This window comes from Myotis daubentonii, chromosome 9 (assembly GCF_963259705.1).
Source record: "Myotis daubentonii chromosome 9, mMyoDau2.1, whole genome shotgun sequence".
Taxonomy (NCBI): domain Eukaryota; kingdom Metazoa; phylum Chordata; class Mammalia; order Chiroptera; family Vespertilionidae; genus Myotis; species Myotis daubentonii.
In genome coordinates this window covers 38,108,611-38,129,994 of record NC_081848.1, presented here as the reverse complement: position 1 = coordinate 38,129,994, position 21,384 = coordinate 38,108,611, and the positions used below count along the sequence as shown (strand labels likewise).

The window sequence follows — 21,384 nt, the reverse complement described above, 5'->3', positions numbered from 1 at the left end:
GTAACAGCATCACACATATTGCTGACAGAGTTTGGTACAAACTCTCTAGAGAGGAACAGATAACAGTGACCGACCGTCTATGGGAAAGAATAACGGGGTAGCTGCAAGTCAGGGGTGGAAGGGAAACTAACTTTTGTAACTTCTAAACAGTACACTACCTTTTTGTTGTTTTTAAGTAACACAAACCTATAATAAAAAAATTCAAAGAATCTAGAACAGTAGGCCCTATGCCCAGGGGCAAACATTATTGTGAGTCTCTTATCTATCTTCCTAGATAGGACCTACGCATTTTTTACCTGCACATGCAGAAACAGGGCCTTAACTTGAGCAACAAACATCCTCACAGAAAAGAAAATGGCAAGTCTTAAGGTTGAAAATTCTGCAAATGAAAAGAGCCCACAGAAAATAATAATTAACAGGTACCCAAATGTTCCATCTGTGTCCAGTGGCACCGAGGACACAGTTCTTCCCTGTAAGGAGCTTACAATCTAGATCAGAAACAAATTGATGTCAAGAAACCATTAAAGAACTAAATATTAAAACAGGCCACAAGTACAACAGGAGCTGGAAGAGGGAAAGATTAACATTAGTTGAAAAAGAATTGTTTTGAAAAGAAGCTTGACCTGGGTTAGCCCTCATACCATCTAAAAAGTTTAAAAGAAACAGGTAAGAGTATTAAAAAGTGCAAACATCAAGCATAACCAAAATGATGTGTCATAAATAACATAACAATAAAATTTGCAATCATCAAAATCTGTCCAATAACTTCTAGAATGCACAACAGCTTGGAAAAGAAACTGGGTGCTTACATCAGCCTGCTCCTGCATATTAAGTTTTCCTTATTTTTGAAAGCAATTTTAAATTTTCATACATGTTATTTCCATTAATTCTTACGACCTATAAGCATAGTGTTAGTCATGTGGTAGGCAGTTAGACAGACATGAGCAGAGCAAGGATGATGGGCCAGGTACAGAAGGTTACCAAGGTGAAAAGTCCCAGGTGCCTAGCCAGGGACAACTGTAGGGTGGGACCTTGCTCCACAGTCAGTACCTTTTCTCACCTAGCATGAGTTTTGGACCCCCTGACCTTTCCTCCCTAGAGATAACAGCAGTTGTATTTCAGCTCCAGGCCCAGAAAAGCAGCACAACCAGACCAGCAAGGCAAGGCTGACCTCAGGACCAGCTGCACTGAATAATGACCCCACCCTGGTGCTGGCCAATCCATCAGTGGAGACCTAGACCCTGAAAGGACATACCTGGAAATCTGCTGAATAGTCTATGGAGATCTTCTCCTGAGACCTCCCCTAAAATCTCTACCCTTAAAACCCTTAGGACAGTGGTTCTCAACCTTGGCTGCACATTAGAATCACCTGGGAATCTTTTTTAAATCCTGATTTCTGGGCCCCATCCTCCGGAAATTCTGTTTCTTTGTTATGGGGTGGGGCCCAGAAATCAGGATTTAAAAAAGATTCCCAGGTGATTCTAATGTGCAGCCAAGGTTGAGAACCACTGCCTTAGGATGAAGGAGCTAGTGAATTGTACACTTAAAAATGGGTAAAATGGTAAATTTTATGATATATACACACATACACATATATAAATATATGTAACCAAAATAATTAAAAATGCAAACCAACCTAGGGCCAAACTTCAGACACAGTATGAGATTTCAGTATAAAGCTCTAGGTAGGAGATTTTTCACAGTCTAAGATTCAGATATAAAATTGCACATGTCTCTTTGCATTCCATTAAACAGCCTTACACCTTCAGTTCCTTCTGCACTTTATAAAGAACTTCAGTGTATGAATAAATTCTAGACTTGAGCAGTGTTCCTATTATATGAAGTACTTCTCTTAGATTTTCCTCAGTCTAATTGAATTTCATAATGTGTAACCATTTACCTATCACATGCTGGCAAGAAGAATTGTAATTAAAAGCTTAAATGTGAATAACACATTTACATATATATTGTAAATGTTCAAAAGCAAAAGACAAAAAGCAAACCCACAGTTGGCTCAGTTGGTCGGAGAGGCATCCAATACACCAAAAGGTGGCAAGCTTGATTCCTGGTCAGGGCACATACCCAAGTTTTGGGTTGGATTCCTGGTTGGGGCGTGTGCAGGAGGCAACTGATCAATGCGATGTTCTTTCTTTTTCTCTCTTTCTCACCCCCCTTTCCTCTTTCTAAAATCAGTTAAAAAAGAAGAAAAGAAAACCCACAATAAGATACCACTTCACACACTCTGATAAGGTTATAGTAAAAAAAAGAAGGGCAATAAAAATGTGGCAATGATGTAGAGGAACATGGCTGATGGGAATGTAGAATGGTGAAGTCACTTTGAAAAATGGTTTGGCAGTTTCTCAAAACAGAGTTACCATATGACCCAGCAATTCCACCCAAGAGAAATGAAATCATCCAAATGTTTTCACAAATGTTCATAGTAGCATTACTCATCATAGCCCAAAGGTGGAAACAATCCAAATATACATCATCTGCTAAACGGATAAACAAATGTTGTATATCTATACAATAGAATACCAATTGAATATAAAAAGTAATGAAGTACTGATATATGCTACAACATGGATGAACCTCAAAAACTTTATGCTAACTGAAAGAAGCCAGACACAAAAGACCATATGTTCTATGACTCCATTTATATAAAATGCTCCAGAAAAGGCAAATCTATGGAGTAGTTTTAGGTGACCTACAGCTGGGGGTGCATATGGGAAGGGACTTCTAATGGGTACCAGGTTTCATTTGGGGGTGACGAAAACGCTCCTTAATTAGATATGATTCCTGCACAACCCTATGAATATACTAAAATCCATGGAAATGTATACCTACGTGATCAATCTCCTCATTCTTATAGCTACCCACCAATATGAACCTTCCAATCCATCCATCCAGATTCCAATGAAAACCCTGCTACTTCACACTCAAGACGCTGCTCACATTGTTCCCCACCTGGAATACTCTCCCTGGGGTACAGCCAAGTCACATAATTGTTTTGAAGATTTTTCTAACCAAGTCAATCCTCGCTATCATAATTTTCCTCTAGATTCCATACCACTTACAACTCGCAACACTGTAACCTCAAATATAGACATAAGGCAGTTTGACCTATTTCCCATCAATCTCCAATTCTTCCTTTAGTCTCTTTTATCTTCTCAGAGACAAACTAGTTACTCCAGTATCGTAAAGACCAAACATAACTGGGGACTCGGGGCCTTAAACCAAGAGGAAAACGTGTACATCAAGGCATATTGTAAGACTAGAGGCCCGGTACACAAAAATTTGTGCACTTGTGGGGGGGGGGGGGCGGGGAGGGTCCCTCAGCCCGGCCTGTGCCCTCTCGCAGTCTGGGACCCCTCGGGGGATGACCACTGCTGGCTTAGGCCTCATGGGGGATTGGGCCTAAGCTGGCAATCAGACATCCCTCTGGAAGCCCGGCAGCCCTCGGGGGATGTCCACTTGCCAGCGGGGAACAGGCCTAAGCTGCAGTCAGACATCCTTAGCGCTGCAGAGGAGGCAGGAGAGGCTCCCGCCACCACCGCTGTACTGGCAGCCGTCAGCCTGGCTTGTGGGAGCGCACTGACCACCAGAGGGCAGCTCCTGCATTGAGCGTCTGCCCCCTGTTGGTCAATGTGTGTCATAGTGACCAGTCATTCCCAGTCTTTCTGCTGTTAGGGTCAGTTTGCATATTACCCTTTTACTATATAGGATAGAGGCCCGGTGCACAGGTGGGGGCTGGCTGGTTTGCCCTGAAGGGTGTCCAGGATCAGGGTGGGCGTCCCACTGGGGTGCCTGGCCAGCCTGGGTGAGGGGCTGATGGCTATTTGCAGCTAGTCACACCCCCTTCAGGGTGGGGGTCTCCACTGGGGTGCCTGGCCAGCCTGGATGAGGGGCTGAGGGCCGTTTTCAGGCTGGCCAGCGACTGAAGCTCCCAGCCTTTTTTAAATTTTTATTCTGGGATTTATTTACCTTCTATAATTGAAACTTCGTTGCTGTCACTGGAGCTGAGAGCCGGCTCCAGCTCTGAGGCCACAGCCTGCTGAAAGCAGGTATCTGGGGTTTGTTTAGCTTCTATAATTGAAACTTTGTTGCCGTCACTGGAGCTAAGAGCCGGCTCCAGCTCCGTGGCCACCACCGGCTGAAAGCAGGTATCTGGGGTTTGTTTAGCTTCTATAATTGAAACTTTGTTGCTTTCGGAGCTCAGAGCTCGGCCGTGGCAGGTGGGGAACCTTGGCTTCCTCCATCACTGGAGCAAGCAAGCCTCCTGCTCGCTTCAGCTGCATGGCTGCCGGATGCTATCTTGATTGGGTTAATTTGCATATCGTGCTGATTAGCCAATGGGAGGCGTAGCAAAGGTATGGTCAATTACCATGTTTGTCTACTTTTAGATAGGATAAGTAACATTGCGAGTGAATGAAAAGCATGCTCCTGCCTCATCAACCCTGCCAACCCTCCACATTTACAGGACCGAACCTCAGTCACATCTTCATATCCCTTGTAACACTGAGCACAGCATCTTGAACACAGATGATACCAAATGTCTGCTGAATAACAAATGAATGCCTTGAATGGAACTTTCTACATATGTATTCAGTAGTCCCCAACCCTTAACAAATATCCAAAGTCTTAAAGCAGGAAACAGACATGAGGAAAAAGAAAACTAAAATAATGAGACACGCATTCACTTATCAGCAGTGTTTCAGAAGTGCATGTTCTTACTGTGCATTTCAAGGTGGCTTCTTACTGTTGCCATCAAACCTGACACCTCAGTGTTGTCAGAGCAAAAAAAGAGTACTATTAAGAGAAACTAAATTTTAAATATGAAACTTTCCCTCCTAACAATGGGGTGCCAAGATTCAAACTCCTTTGATGCCACATGCAGTGAGGAGAAAATTAACATAATGAAGCTTGGAAGGACAGAGGTCTGTGAGTGGAAATAAGAAGCACTGCTTTCAAAGGATAGGGGAACAGAAGACAAGTCTTAGAGCTGAACTTCTGAAAACAACAAAGACAGCAGGTCATAGCAAAAAGCTACACATCCCTGAAACCTGATTAGATCCTGACTGCCGGAGTCTAGGATCAATGAATTCAGGAGCATCTCCAGGTACTCTGAATAGGCAAGTCTAATTCCATCACAAAATTGCTTAACCCGGCCCTGAAATACTATGAATATAAAACAGTTGTTTAGCTTCAGAAATATATATACTTTCCCCTTCCTATGTATTTACCTTAACTGATAACTTACCTTGTGTTGTTTAGAGGCCAAAATACACATACTGTAATTAATTATTCAGTCTTGTTTATGGTAGCAAAGCAGTTATTTCCAAATTTATCACTTTTTAAATTAGTTACAGATTTTTTAATTTAATTTGGATCTCTTTAATAATTCCCTTCTTATTGGTAAAAACAAAACAACAATAACAAAAAAACCCTTTAAATTATACCTTCCATTCACTGTCACTTACTTTTTAATATTTAGTGGTTTAGGGATTATAAAAGATATTTAAGGTAAATGATTCTTCTTCACTTCAATATTCAGAACAAGGTGCAATATTCAGTTAAATTGCAAACAGAAAACTAATAACACAAACACCTAGAAAAAATGTATTTTTATAATTTATATATACACTCTCTCAGTATTTGCAGGGGATTGGTTCCAGGACCCCCAACTGATACCAAAATCTACAGATGCTCAATTAAGTCCCTTATATAAAACTAGAGGCCCGGTACACAAAATTCGTGCACTGGTGTGTGTGTGGGGGGGCTCCCTCAGCCCGGCCTGCACCCTCTCACAGTCCGGGACTCCTCACTCTTTACTGCCCGCCTGCTCGCTGCTCCTTAGCACTTGGCTCACTGCTCCTTAGCGCTCTGTAGTGCTGCCGCTCCTTGTGCTCATCAGCCGTGAGCCGGCTTCTGGCTGAGTGACGCTCCCCCGCCCCCCCCCCCCATGGGAGCGCACTGACCACCAGGGGGCAGCTCCTGCGTTGAGCATCTGCCCCCTGGTGGTCAGTGTGCATCACAGTGACTGGTCATTCTGCCGGTCATTCCACTGTTCGGTCTATTTGCTTATTAGGGTTTTATTATATAGGATGGTGTAGCCCTAGCCGGTTTGGCTCAGTGGATAGAGCACAGGCCTGTGGACTGAAGAGTCCCAGGTTTGATTCCAGCCAAGGGCACATGCCCAGGTTGCAGGCTTGATCCCCAGTAGGGGGTGTGCAAGAGGCAGCCTATCAATGATTCTCTCTCATCATTGATGTTTCTATCTCTCTCTCTCTCCCTCCCTCTCCTTTCCTCTCTGAAATCAATATAAATATATTTTAAAAAAATAAAATGGTGTAGTATTTGCATATAACCCATGCACATTCTCCCATATACTTTAAACCATTTCTAGGTTATGTGTAGTATCTAATACAATGTAAATGCTATGTAAATAGTTGTCATTCTATATTGCTTAGGGAATTATGACAAGGAAAATGTCTGTATATATTCAGTACACATGAAACCATCAGAGGCCTAACTACATAATACATAGCAACAACAGAACTTTTTTCCTGAACATTTTCAATCTGTGGTTGGTTGAATCTGTGAATGCAGAACCTGTGGATACAATAGGCTGAATGTATCATTTGCTACCTTCTTTGAACTCATATATACAGATGCTAACACTCACTTTCTTATTCCATATACAAGACTAAACTCAAAACAGATTAAAGTCTACAATTTAGCACCTGAAAACAAAAAACTTTTAGAAAAAAACATAGCTGACATTGCTGGTAGCAATACAAATATTTTTGGATATGTCTCCTCAGGCAAGGTAAATAAAAGAAGAAATAAACAAATGAAACTATATCAAATTAAAAAGGTTTTGTACAGCAAAGGAAATCATCAACAAGACAAAAAGACATCCTACTGGATGAGAGAAGATATTCACCAATAATACATTCAATTAGGGGATAATATCCAAAATATATAAGTACAACTTAAGACATTCCCATACACACAAAAGAAACAACCCAATAAAAAATGGGCAGAGGACCTGAATAGACATATGAAAAGTTTCTCAATATCACTAAATCAACAGAGAAATGCAAATTAAAACAATGAGATATCACCTCACACCTGTCAGAATGTCTATCATCAATAAATCAACAAGCAAGTATAGGCGAGGATGTGGAGAAAAGGGAACCCTTGTGGACTGTTGGTGGGACTGTGAGTTGGTGCAGCGACTATCAAAGTGTATGGAGGCTCCTCAAAAAAAGAAAAAACAGAACTACTATATGATTCAGCAATTCCACTTCTGGATATTTATCTGAAGAAATCCAAATACTAATTTGAAAAGACATATGCTCCCTTATATTCACTGCAGCATCCTATATAATAAAAGGCTAATATGCAAACTGTCCCCTCAGGAGGTCGACTGGCAGACGGGGAGTTCAATCACTCGCTATGACATGCGCTGACCACTGGGGGGGCGGCGTGAAACATGGCGAGACATGATCACCAGGCAGCGTCAGGGTGCTGAGGGAGTGAGGGAAGGAGGAGACGAGGAGGCGGGGAGGCCGGGAGGCAGGGAACCTAGTCCACCCTGATCACTGGCCAGGTCTAGGGACCCTACCCATGCATGAATTTCATGCACCAGGCCTCTAGTTATTTATAATAACCAAGATATGAAAGCACCCTAGTGTCCATTGATAGATAATTAGATAAAGAATATGTGGCACATATATACAATGGAATATTACTAAGCAATAAAAAAAAGAATCTTGCCACTTTAATGATATGGATGGACCTATAGGGTATTATGCTAAGAAAAATAAGTCAGAGAAAGATAAATACCATATAATTTCACTTATATGTTGAATCTGAAAAACAAAATAAATGAACAAACAAAACAGAAACAGACTCATGGGTACAGGGAACAAATGGATGGTTGCCAGATGGGAGGGGGGTTGGAGGGCTGATAATAAAGGTAAAGGAATTAAGAAATACAAACTGCCAGTTTTAAAAGTAGTCCCAGGGATGTAGAGTATAGCAGAGGGACTACAGTCAATAGTATTGTAATAGCTATGTATGGTATCAGATGGGAACTAGACTTACTTCGTACATTATGTGAATGTCTAAGTACTAAGTTGTACGCCTGAAACTTAATAGTTAATTTTATATGTCAATTGCAGTTAAAATCCTAAAGAAGAATGAAAACATACTGAACGAGTGAGAGCAGTTATATATGTCTTGTGTGAAAAGAATCTTGACTTCTCCGAGATAAAGAAATCAGTGAGTAAATGAAAGAAATAAAAAAAGCTACTACTCATCCACATATATTTCTTTTTGTCCATTATACTACTGGCCAATGATTTTAAGCAGGATGGCAGACTGGTAAATGAAAGGGTTTTCAATTGCCCACAAGTAAAGAAAACTGGTAAATTTTAAATGACCTTTACAGGCAGGCTGACAATGCCTGGAACTTATTAGGAGCTCAAAAAACGATTACTGAATAAAGAATTAAAATAAGAGCCTTTGTGAAGTGTAGAGAACATGAATCATTTCTTATGAAAAATGTAGTTTTTAAAGACCTTGAGAAAGAATATACTCACATGTATACTTTTCTATTTTAATTTATCTTTTAAAATATGACATATCCAAAAATATTAACTGGGGGTTGCATTTGCGCAAAGGATATCTCAGAATCTTTACTAATCTCTTCAAATTTCTTCAGTTCACCAATTCATAGATATATAAGAAAAGCAAATGGAGTACTAGACTAAAAATCTACTTGTTTTAGTCACAATGTAAGTAATGAAGCTGGTAGGACAGGAATTAGAGAAGTTTGAATTTCTACCTATGTCTTTTTAAGTATTATTATTGACAAATTTTCAGGTTCTGGTCATGGTCTCTCCACATAACTCTTATTAAATGTAAAACAAACCCTCAGATGAAAAATATCAGAGAGCAATATATCCCCCAAGATGGGAAGCACAACTTACTTCAACTTGAAAGAGCTCTCCAGCCCCCTCACAGTCATTGGATGTGATTATTGGAGTATGAATATGCACAAAGCCACTGTCCTGCAAGAAAGAGAAAAGCCACTCTTTTCAGTATATTTGTATTTGAAAAAATTCCAAGAACACAGATCATACTATTAAAATAGCATTAAGAGAATGCCATATCAAATTCCTCCCTAACTCCCCAAATAAAACTACTGAAATATCAAGCTGTTTTTACTATGAATAGAAGCACAAATAATTTTCAATTAAAAAATGAGTTAGACGTTATCTAGTCCAATTTCCTAATTTCAAAGATAAGGAAATTGAAGTCCAGAAAGGTTTAATGAATTGCCAAGTCACACAGCTAGCCAGTGGCAACCCAGGACTGGAACCTTGGTCTTCAAGGTCTCCCTCTGGTACTATTTCTTCTTCCACTTTTGAAACTACTAGTAATGATTTCACACACACACACACACACACACACACACACACACACACACACTCTAACCCACTCAAGGTTAATGTATAATAATGTTGCCCACATTGCTAAAGGAATACAAAGTGATCAATGTAAAGTTCAATTATTTTGCAATGAGATCTTAAATTGTAACAAACCACCGAAAAGGAGAAAAATTAAGGTTGACAAATAGGGACTAAAGAAATGAACAGCAAAAAAGGCAGAAATGATTTTTAGGAAGTCTGTCATTAAATTGATGGCACAGAGAGCTGTACACAGCACAGGCAGTGCACTTCCTTTGCCTCAAGGAAGATTCTGAGCAGCAAATCCATCCATTACTGAGGCGCCCAATTGAAATTTTTCCGCTCCAAAGTCTGAGACTATTTCCATTAGCGAACCACAAAAGCTGATGCTAGTAGGTCTGAAATAACCCAACAACTTCAAGGTTAAGCTTCTTTCATTTTTGACTATGGATATAGGCAAAAGGTTACATTCAGCATAAACAGTGCAGGGTGGAGATGGAGGTAACTAAAGGGGACTTAGGCTGCAAAGGCAGAATAGTATGTGTTTCATGGAAAAGTTGTGGTCTTGAAACCAACACAATAAATTCATATAATACACTTCTAACCTCTGCTAAATTTTGCCTATCACTGGTGGAATATAAAATGTCTCAGGGTGTTACCAGAGACCTCCCAAGTTTGCCCCCCTCCTTCTTAAAAAGGTTAAAGTATTCTGGCTAACATACAAAGTATGGAGTTAACAACTTGCCTTATGATGCAGAAAGATTAAATATTCAAACTTTAAATTAGGAGTTTTAGAAAGTATTCAAATATGTACTTAATCTGGGAGCAACATGCCTAGAGGTGCTGCAGGGCACATTATAGAAAACGAATGAAAAATAATCAATAACAACATTACTGCATAAAATTTTTATCTATCAGGAGCCAAGAATTATGGACATGAATCATTTATTCCACACAAATGTAGGCAACTACAAGCATGAGCTCAGTAAACAAAGAAAGGAAATGAAAAATCCAAAGGAAATGAGGGTGGGGAAGAGGGAGGAGAAAATTTAACGGTTAAATATAATCACCAAAGTTAGAACTGGTCAACTGCCACAAGAAACAACACTGTAAATCTTACGAAAATAACTGTATGAGGTGTTTTTTCTAAAAAAATCACTTGAGTACTGGGAATTATTCTTAATACTTAATTAATGCTAAACTTTTCAAAAGGTGTCACCTAACCTTTTAAGGCTTAATGCTGTAGCAAGGCTTATCATATCAAAGTCTGTAACATTACCGCCAAAAGCTATAAAGGGTACAAAGGGAGAATAATAAAGCATTGAGAATAAAGTCCAAAAATGAAAAAGCAGATAGGGAAGCAGAAAGATAAAATGGAAAATAAACAGCAAGGAGTGAAGGAGCCTTGTCAGGAGCTGCTCCAACGAGGGTCCAGTGTGAGATACTGACTTTCTCCCACAGCAAAGTGGTACCTAATTGAAGGTATGAAGGCCAGACAAGGAACCAAAAATAAAAGCACTTTCATCCAATTTTTCAGATTGCACCCATTACCTCTAAATACCTAAATATTTTGAAAGATACACATTGTAGAACCAACTATGTTATAAGGCACTGAGCATTTGAAAATTACAGGTAATGATTTCACACACACATTGGTGTACTAAGGCCCACAGACACCACTCAATGACTCATGGACTATATTTTTCTTTCACACACCCCAAAATAAGTATCCTTATTTATCAGAATGAACAACAACAAAATATGGCAACCAATGCTAGTTACAAGCACACCACTGGCAACTAAAAGTAAAAGTAAAAGGAGAAAAAAAATCCACAGAAAGCAATGGCAGGAATTCAAAGACACAGCAGTCAGGTCATTCAACACAGGGGCAAGGAATACTCCTCCACACTGTGGGAGGCTGTGAAAGCACTGCCATTCAGAAGAGGGAAAAATCTGATACTCAAAGGAAGACCCTTGACTCATCAAGAAAGGGCAAGCGTTTTCTGGCTCAATTTAGGAAGCCAGGGAAGTATGCAACCCACTGGAGGATAATAACCACTGGTATTTAGAAAAATTGGTGCCTCAAGAGATAATCCTGTTATTTGAGAAACTCGGTTCTTCTAAATAACTCATTTCTTGAGGATTCTAGATAGCCAAGTTTTAGTACACAGCAAATGTGTCAATTTTATGAGAAAACCAAGTTATACACAAAATACTTTTGATATTCAACCCCAAATAAATAACTCTAGATGCTTAAAGTACCCTAATTAAAAGGTACCACTCAAGTTTATTTTTTCCTATATTTTTAGATTTGAAATTTATTAAGATTTTACATTTTAAGCTTTTTAAAAAAATATATTTTATTGATTTTTTACAGAGAGGAAGGGAAAGGGATAGAGAGTTAGAAACATCGATGGGAGAGAAACATCGATCAGCTGCCTCCTGCACACCTCCCACTGGGGATGTGCCCCCAACCAAGGTACATGCCCTTGACCGGAATCGAACCTGGGACCCTTCAGTCCGCAGGCCGACACTCTATATCCACTGAGCCAAACTGGTTAGGGCTACATTTTAAGCTTTAACATCTTTTTTGGGAGCCTAAACTAACAACTCACAGAAATAGTACTAAATATTAGAAAACATATAACGATTATTTAATATGACTATTGCTCTCCTGTGATTTCTTTAAACAATTCAATCCCCACTGTCTCACGAACAATGGGTAACATTATAGGAGTTGGTATCAGGATTATATTTTTCAGATCTTTACAATAAGTACCTACTTTATAGCTATTACCAGCAGTGCTAAAATTTCTTTTCAACTACTTAAAGTATCTTTTTTAAATTTTATTTTGCTTATTTTTTTACTTCAGATTTTTTCTAGCTTCTTCACTTATTTTTAAATTGCTTACATTTTTGCAAAAGCTTCAATAAAGAAATTATATATAAAGTAGGTAAAGCCCACTTGTCAATGGACTGCCAATACCACCACCTAGTGGCCAAAATCTATAAAACTTTCAGAATTAAAATGGTCCAACTTTACCAGCTGCTAAAGCCATAGGAGTGGAAAACATTTTAAAATCTGAACCAATTTTCTGTTCTGTGTTTCAAGCACTACTGAAAAACTACATGGCAGTTGTATAAGAAAGTTTATGAGAATATATGTAAATGCTTCCTTTCAAACTAGAATGGGATATTGTATAATGTGATTTATTTTCCTTTATTTATTCAAAAGTACAGTATATGCTTTAAAGTCATGATGCTCTTTAGCTTTTTTTTTTAAACTAGAAACCAACTTTGAAGGAGCTTTTTAAAGTGCAAGAATTCTCCTGGCATGTTACAATACGTCAAGGCCTGAATTTGGATACAAGGAAGGGTATGCTATTAAACAACCCCTGCAAATTAGCTGGATCTGAAGAAGTGGCATAAGAAGAGTTCCAAAGCGCATGGAATAACTTAACTTTATCTTCTGGATCACTCCTTGCCTTTTGCCCGCCCCCCCGCCCCCACCCCTCGCCCCAATTCACAGGGGAAGGGTCCCTTCACCTCAGCAATTTACCAAAGACATTTCACTGTGGCTTTCCCCAGTGGGGGAAATGGCAGAAAGGCAAAACCAAACTAGACAAAATGTCTTTTAAGTCATTAGATCAATCTACTTGATCAACATCAGTAACTCAAAATCTGCGCTAACTATATATATAAAATATGTCTATGACCAGGATGGAGAAACGGGCCAGATTTACTCTCCTACCTGAAAAACCAAAAAGACAAAAACAAAACAAAAAAATCCTACAAGAAAACCACATGAAAGAATGGTTTAGGAGACACTGAATATCAGACATCAAAAGACAGTGATTTCTGAGAGATGGAAACAAGCACAGTGAACCCCACCAGCAGCCCTGCTTACTATCTTGAGGTTTTCCAGGCCATGGCAGGGAGAGGGGGTAATAAAGTGGAGCCCAGCAGACTCGCTGAGAGTCTCAGGAGACAAAAGTGGCTAAAATTCAAGACAGAGTACCAGAGAGGAGAGAGTTGTGCAGAGAACTCCAGAGATGTGTAGAGGCTCACCTGGAGTATCAGGTACAGGAATGATAAAGCAAATGCTCGATAGGGAAACCATCCAAGGCCAGAGAAAGAACTACCCAAAAAGATGAGAGGAAACAGTACCTAGTGTTCCGTGTGGCTGAAAACTGTGTCTGAAACCACAAGCCAGATTGGAAAAGCTCGTAATTCCCATGGCATTAGGTAGAGACCCAGAAAAGCTTTGCCTCTGTGGTGGGGAGTAATTAGTCCTAAACTGAGAACTTCTCCAGTTAAAACCCAAACCCAAAGCATCAAACAGTTCTCAAATAACCGCATACCAGAATAAAGGGTAAGAAACTTGAAGTTTACAATGTCTAACACCTAACCAAAGATTTGCAGATATGCAAAGAGGCAGGGAAACATAATCCATAATGAGATTAACAAATCAAAATTGACTCATAACTGACAGATATGTTAAAATCAGAAGAATAGGACATAAAAACAGTCCTTTTACTGCATTGCATATGTTCAAAACTATATTGAATATGTTTAAAAGTTAAGTAGAGAAATGGAAGATATATATTTTTTAAAGGGTCCAAATCAAACATCTAGATATGAAACCTACAATGTGTGAGATAAAAACACAGGATAGAAATAACAAATTAGGTGTTGTAGAAGGAAAGATAAATAAACTTGAAGGTACAGCAATACAAATCATCCTAAAGAAACACACAAAGAAAAAAAGAATTTTAAAAAAGGAAAGAAAAGAACATCAGTGAGCTCTGGATATATCATCGAAGGGTCTAATATTTGGGTAGCTGAAGTCCCTAAAGGAGAAAAGAAACATAAAAAATTTTGAAAATATAATGGCTGAAAACTTTGTTGAAAATAAAAAAGAATTGATCCAAGAAATTCAACAACATCAAACAGGAGAAACATAAAGAAAACTGCACCACGGCACATCATAATCAAATTGCTCAGAACCAGTGACAAAGAAAAATTTTTAAATCAACCCCCCAAAAAAGGACCATGTGAGTAAAGGGTATTGTCAGGATAATATTCCAGTGTTACCATTATTCAATTTCATTACAAGAGAAGCAAAACACCTTACCTTAAAGAAAGAATGAATAGCAGCTGTGGCCTCACTGCGAACCCTCAGTATAGAACCCAGGGCATTAGTTCTACATCGAAGATGAGGAAATTGTCTCAGATACTCCAGAGGAGGTCTGTCTTTATATTTTAAAGGGAAATCCTGCCAATAAATGGGGAAAAAAATATTAGAAGCTATAAAGATAGTTTCCACGGCATTTTCAAAATAGTAGTGCTTTAGAACAAAACTAAGATGTTTTCCTTCTTTATTTCTTAATATAACTGAATATAGACCTCATTCATTCCAAGTAGAATGGTGGTGGGGTGGAATCAGGGAGATGAGGCTTTGAATTCTACTCTACTACTTATTAGCTGTGGAACCATGGGCAAATCACTAATGTCACCGATGCTAATCTGTTATTTACCAAATTTCTATCTGTTAGCTATCAACCACTACTTACAAATAGAGAGATTAGGATATAAATATGCAAAAGAATCTATTTTGGCACACAGGAGTTTATAATATTGTAGATATAAAGATATTAAGTACACACTGCTGGTATTTATTTAATTTTAAAATCACCCAAATGTCTTGAAAGTCCGCAATCATTCATAATCAATTGACACAGTTTAAGCACTGTTTACCAACAGGCGCTGCTATCTAAGTATATGAGGAAGGGTCAACAGCTTTCTGTCATCTGGCAGAGTAGTGTATATTTACAAAACTTCTAAAGAAAATTATGATTTACCTAGAAGTATTTCCACTCCTACCCATACTCATAAGATTAAGACAGAAACAAATGTTCAGATCAAAACTACAGTTTCAACGAAGAAGCTGAGTAAGAGAGCTACACTGGTAGCCTATTAGACTTGTCTATTCCTTTTCGGCCTTGTGCACATATTAATTTACACTGTATAGAAATCAGCACCACAGTTACTACATTAACTACATTATATGACCACATTAAGAGAAATCTGGGGGCTGTTAGGGGTTCAGAATTCCTTAATATCTGAATACTTAAAAATGACCCAAAAATGAAGGGAAGGAGAAGGTGAAGGCATCAACACCCGCAGAAGACAAGGGAGAACAATTTAAGAATAGTAAAACACATGGTAAAATGTTAATAGCCATTAAAATTTTAACAGCCATTAAAATGTCCCCCTAAAAAAGGAAAAACAAAAATTGTTATTATTTCCATTCCTCTCTGAGTTCCAAATTACTTCCAGAGTTTCTTTGTTCAGCCCAAGCATTACAATACTCTAGCACTGTCCAGTAGAATTTTTTATGATAAATAGAAATGTTCTGTATCTGTGCTACCCAGTATGATGGCCACTAGTTGCATGTGACTACCGAGCACTTGAAATGTGACTAATGACCCTGAGGAATGGACTCTTTTATTTAATTTTATTTAATATTAAATAGCCAGAGGTAGCTAATGGCTACTGTATTAGATATAACGATTCTAGATAAGAATGTGGTCTGCCCTTGTAGATCTCTGTCATTGGGCATGCTTGTAAAAGTGGCAAGTTTCAACTGTGACAAGCACCACAGAGATGCACAGACTAATATTTAACTCTCACTTATCAGGCTCAGCCATCTACATATATACTTCTTGCTACTCTCCCTACATACCTTAAGCTCTATTGCCTGTTTCAATTACCTGGAAAGTCACAATCAAAACACATTCTAAGTACCTTCTTCCCAATAATCACACTTAAAACAAATTGCTAATGTTTTTAATTAAGCCCAAACAGCCTCCATAAAAGTGTCAGAAAACTTACCTTGGGATCACAATTTCCAACAACTTCAATTTTTTCTGCCTTCAGTTCCACATTTTGCCTTTTGGATGGACTTTTTACCAGCTGCCCTTGAACTTCCACAGAACACCCAAAATTTAGTTCTCTATAATAACAAAACACAGCATAAGCTAGATATCATTATACCCAACCCGTATTATGATATAAACCTTGCTATCAAAATATTAAAATATTTAATGACATATAAGGGTAAATATTCAATTTTACCCTTAATTAGATTAAAAACTGCAGGTAGTTAAGAGAGACTGAAGTAAAGGAGAGGTGGGGGATATTGTCACATGAAGATGTTAGAGGAGGAAAGGCCCGAGCTTGAAGGATCTTGATTCTGAGTATATGAACTTGAGCCTCCACGCTATGTGAAGCAGATTTGTTTAGAAAGATCACATAGGGTGCAATGTGAACACTGGATTAGGGGAATGGGAGCAGATGAGATGGAAAAAAAGAATCAAAGGACTCACTTTAAAAAACAACTCACCTACTATCTAAGTTTGAATCTGCTACAACCTGAAGGCTTTCCAAAGATGACCCATCATTTACATGCAGGAACAAGACTTCCTTCTGGGATCGGACTGAACGAACCCATCCCTAATGAAGAGAAATATTTCTTTCTAAATGTGAGTTTAAAGCATGTTAACATTTTACATTTTCATTACACATACCCATAGAAAACTAAATGAATACAGGGGAAAATGTCCTCATAATCCTGCCTTAACAAATCAGTTGCTTTTAGTTCACTCATACCTATCTATCTATCTATCTATCTATCTATCTATCTATCTATCTATCTATCTATATAAAAGCCTAAGTGACCGGTATGACCAGTCGAATGAACGACTGGTCACTATGATGACGCACTGACCACCAGGGGGCAGATGCTCAATGCAGGACCTGACCCCTGGAGATCAGTGTGCTTCCACAGCCAAACTCCCACGGCAGGCCAACCTCCCACAGTCCCTCCCCCCTGGCTGGCCGGCCCCGATCAGCCCCGACTGGCCCGATCAGCAGCCAGGCCGAGGGACCCCACCAGTGCACGAATTCGTGCACTGGGCCTCAAGTGCATATATAAAATTGATCTGGTTCTTATCACAGTAAGATAGAGCTTTGGCATGCCACCTTTTGTTTCCTTTTGTTAATAAAGCTCATCATTCTGAATACATGCCTGACATTCCATTAGGTTGAGAGCCTAATTCACATAACCAATCCCCCCAATATTTGCTATTTCACATATTTTCTCCTGTTCCTATGCCCCCTTAACTGGGTTATGAATAATAGGGCACTTATTTTTGTCTCTTTTTCCTTTTATGTCAAATTCCAAGAAAGGAAATTATGTAGTTATAGACTAGAAGCATCTTTATGGGACTTTTTTTTTCCCTTTACAAAATACCACACAACGAGTTCTCAAGAAACTTCTGCATATGAACACATTAAGTAGCACACAAATTTTCAGACACTCTGAATTTAAATGACAGGTTGGTTTGAATACAAATGAGATGTCTTCAGGTAGGCCAATTAACATTGAAAACAGCTCTCTCACCAATCACATTTAGCTTCATTTTACCTAGCAGAAAAGTTAAGGGGGAATATTCCTCCAGTAGTCATTGAGTAATTGTGAAACAATTGATGGTGTTTGATTAACTATCAAACAAGTCTGGGAAAAGCAAGATGATCCTATTTAGAAAAACTGTGCAATCATGTACAACTTAACGACAGAGATATATTCTGAGAACTGCATTGTTAGGCAACTTCTTTATTGTGAGAACATCATAGACTGCACTTAAATCTAGACAATATAGCTACTAAACACCTACATGTTATTGCACAAAACAACAGGAGATTAAATCAAGCACAAAAGAAAATGATGCAATCAAGAGATTTGGTAGATGGAAGATGTATGAGGCTGCTGCAGGTGTAACATGACATACTATTCTACAGCAAACTTTTTATAAGTAGAAAAAGTATACTCTAAAATAACAATAAAAGTATAGCATAGTAAATACATAAACCAGTAGCATATTCGTTTATCATCCTTAGAAGTATTATGCACATAACTATATGTGTTATACTTTTATACAACTGGCAGCACAGTAGGTTTGTTTACATCAGCATCACCACAGACACAGGAGCAATGGGTTGCCTTACGACTGTTATCAGGTTACCAAGTCTCTAGGTCAGTGGTCAGCAAACTGCAGCTTGCGAGCCTCATGCAGCTCTTTGGCCCCTTGAGTGTGGCTCTTCCACAAAATACCAACTTCTGCGCATGGGCCATGAAGTTTCAATCGCACTGTACGTGCATGCCCGCACGTGGTATTTTGTGGAAGAGCCACACTCAAGGGGCCAAAGAGCCGCATGTGGCTCACGAGCCGCAATTTGCCGACCACTGCTCTAGGTGATAGGAATTTTTCAACTCCATTATAATCTTACTAGAGGCTCAGTGCACAGATTCGTGCACTGGTAGAGTCTCTCAGCCTGCCTACAGGGATCAGGTTGAAACCGGCTCTCCAACACCCCCTGAGATGTCCTGGATTGCAAGGGCACAGGCCAGGCTGAGGGACCCCACCGGTGCACAATAAGGGCCAGGGAGGGACCACAGGAGGACTCCAGGGCATGTCCAGCCCGTCTTGCCCAGTCCCGATCAGCCAGACCTCTGCAGTAAGCTAACTTACCCCCTGGTGGTCAGTGTGCATCACAGCAACTATTCGAACCAGAGGCTCAGTGCACGGATTTGTGCACCAGTGGGGTCCCTTGGCGTCCCTGGCCAAAACCAGCAGTCCAACACCACGTGCTGCTCCTGCTCATCCCGGCCCCGCTGAACCTGCCACCGTCACCGGTTGGTAGGCTCGCTGCCGCTCTGCTGCTCTCTCTGTGTGACTGTCCTGGGGTGATATCAGCGTGCCTATGACCGAGAAGCAGCTGCAGGCTCCTGCCTAGTCAGTCCTCATCCTGGTTCCAGTCCGGATGGGGGAGGGGCGTACAGGGGGTGTGTCTACGGGAGAGGCTTGTGCTGCCTCAACTGAGCCTGCCAGCCGTGAGCCCTGCACCTGGCGCCCATCAGTCAGCTGAGTGGCACTCCCACTGTGAGAGCGCACTGACCACCAGGGGGCAGCTCCTGCATTCCCTCTGGTGGTCAGTGCGCGTCATAGTGACCAGGCCACTGGTCGACAGTTCACGTAGGCTTTTATATATATAGATGGGACCATGCCTTTTATGTGATCTGTCATTGATGAAAACATTATTATGTGGGGAATGACTGTACTGACTCTTACTTTCTGTGTCCCTACCATACCCTATAGACAAGGAGCCTTCCTTAACCCCCTCACACAGTTACTTCCCTTGCTGTTTTCTCCAAGTTCATTATTTATGCCACTAATATCTATCATATTGCTGTAATTACTTGTTTTAGCCATCATACCAGGACTGTCCAACAAAAATATAATGTGAGCCACATAAGTAATTTTACATTTTCGTAGTGGTCACATTAAAAGTAAAAAGAAACAGTCCAGCCAGTGTGGTTCAGTGGTTGAGTGTCCACCTATGAACAGGAGGTCACTTTCAATTCCTGGTCGGGGCACATGCCCAGGTTTCAGGTTCAATCCCCAGTGGGGGGCATAGAGGAGGCAACCGACAGATGATTCTCATCGTTGATGTCTCTCTCTTTCTTCCTCCCCCTTCCTCTCTGAAATCAATAAAAATGTATTTAAAACAAAATAAAAAGAAACATGAAATTAATTTAATAACCCCCCCTTTCTTTACTGCTTCCTCTGCAAACTCAGTTATTCTACTGACTTAGGCTTTTAGAAACAAAAGTTAGAAAGGAAGCCTTGCATCTACTGCTTTCTGGTTTGCTCTCTAGCTCCTTTAAAGAAAAAATACCCATCCACCTACTTAAATGGGGGAGGGAGGGAGATGGGAGGAGAATAAATCCACCATAGGTACGCATTGCCAGATGTTTTCTAACCAAACATATACAGTATTCTTCTTCTACTTGCTTCATCCTCAACCCAGATAAATTAGGCTAGATTGCCCCCTCCCCATTATTTCATTCATTGTAACTATGAGCCAGGCTCAGGAAGAGGGAGCACAGCTTAGAGTTTAAGAGCCTGAGCTCATCAGGCAAACTGTGTTCAAACCTCAGGTTTGCACCTGAAATGAATTTTAATACTTTACTTAACCCATTATGCCCACATTAACAATATGTAATCAATACAAAAATACTTTGCATTCTTTTTTGCTCTTCAAAATTGATATTTTATTTACAGCACCTCTCATTTCAGACTACTGACATTCTAAGTGCTCAGTAGTAGAGCAAGTGTCAGGCAGCTACTATATTAGGTTGCACAGCACTAAAATGAAAGCCTCTAACTTAGGCACTAAGTCCTTTTCACCTTCGAGACCTTTTTAGACTAGCATATAAAAGGTATCATTAATGTATGTCAAATTAATAGGTGAATTCAAGAAAAGATTTTTATTTGGATCATGGAAAGAATATGAAAGCCAAAGAAATGCAGAGGGGTAGATTGCTCATATTGCAATATTGCTCATATTGCTCATATTGCCAAACCCATGCGAGGACAACAAAAGTAATTGTATCACTGCATTTCAGCAACCAGATACGCAAACCACCCTGCTTGGCCTGCTCCTATAATAGGAAACCTAGGTGCAGCTGCTGCAAATATTATTAGCAAGAGAAATAATAGCTAACATTTATTGACTAGATCACTGTTCTTATGCCTAGTATCTCACTCAAGGACTCTTATTACCTTCATTTTTATAAGAGGAAACTGAGGTGTAGGCCACATAAGTGATATGCCCATTAGATTTAAATCCACAGCTCTTTCAAGCTGCTACACTCCACTCTTTCCTAATTGCATTCTATATGCAAAGCCTCGCTTTAGATACTGAGATGGCTACACGTCGAATTAAAGGTATGGTAGTTGGACAAATATTCACGGTCAGCCAGGCGGGAAGACCAGGACAG

General features: G+C 39.7%; 1 protein-coding gene across 2 annotated transcripts in view; it reads right to left on the bottom strand.

Annotated features, from left to right (window-relative positions):
- Positions 1-21,384, bottom strand: part of NARS2 (asparaginyl-tRNA synthetase 2, mitochondrial) — a 122,340-nt gene that overhangs the window by 100,087 nt on the left and 869 nt on the right. Inside the window, exons 2-5 of one of the 2 annotated variants that reach the window (XM_059708329.1) lie at positions 16,885-16,994; positions 16,374-16,494; positions 14,614-14,754; positions 9,000-9,080 (exon numbers count right to left, since the gene is read on the bottom strand). In XM_059708329.1, coding sequence (XP_059564312.1) covers positions 9,000-9,080; positions 14,614-14,754; positions 16,374-16,494; positions 16,885-16,994 — 453 coding nt within the window. Of the gene's footprint in view, positions 1-8,999; positions 9,081-14,613; positions 14,755-16,373; positions 16,495-16,884; positions 16,995-21,384 lie in introns of those variants that run through there. The other variant, XM_059708330.1, reaches the window with a different exon arrangement.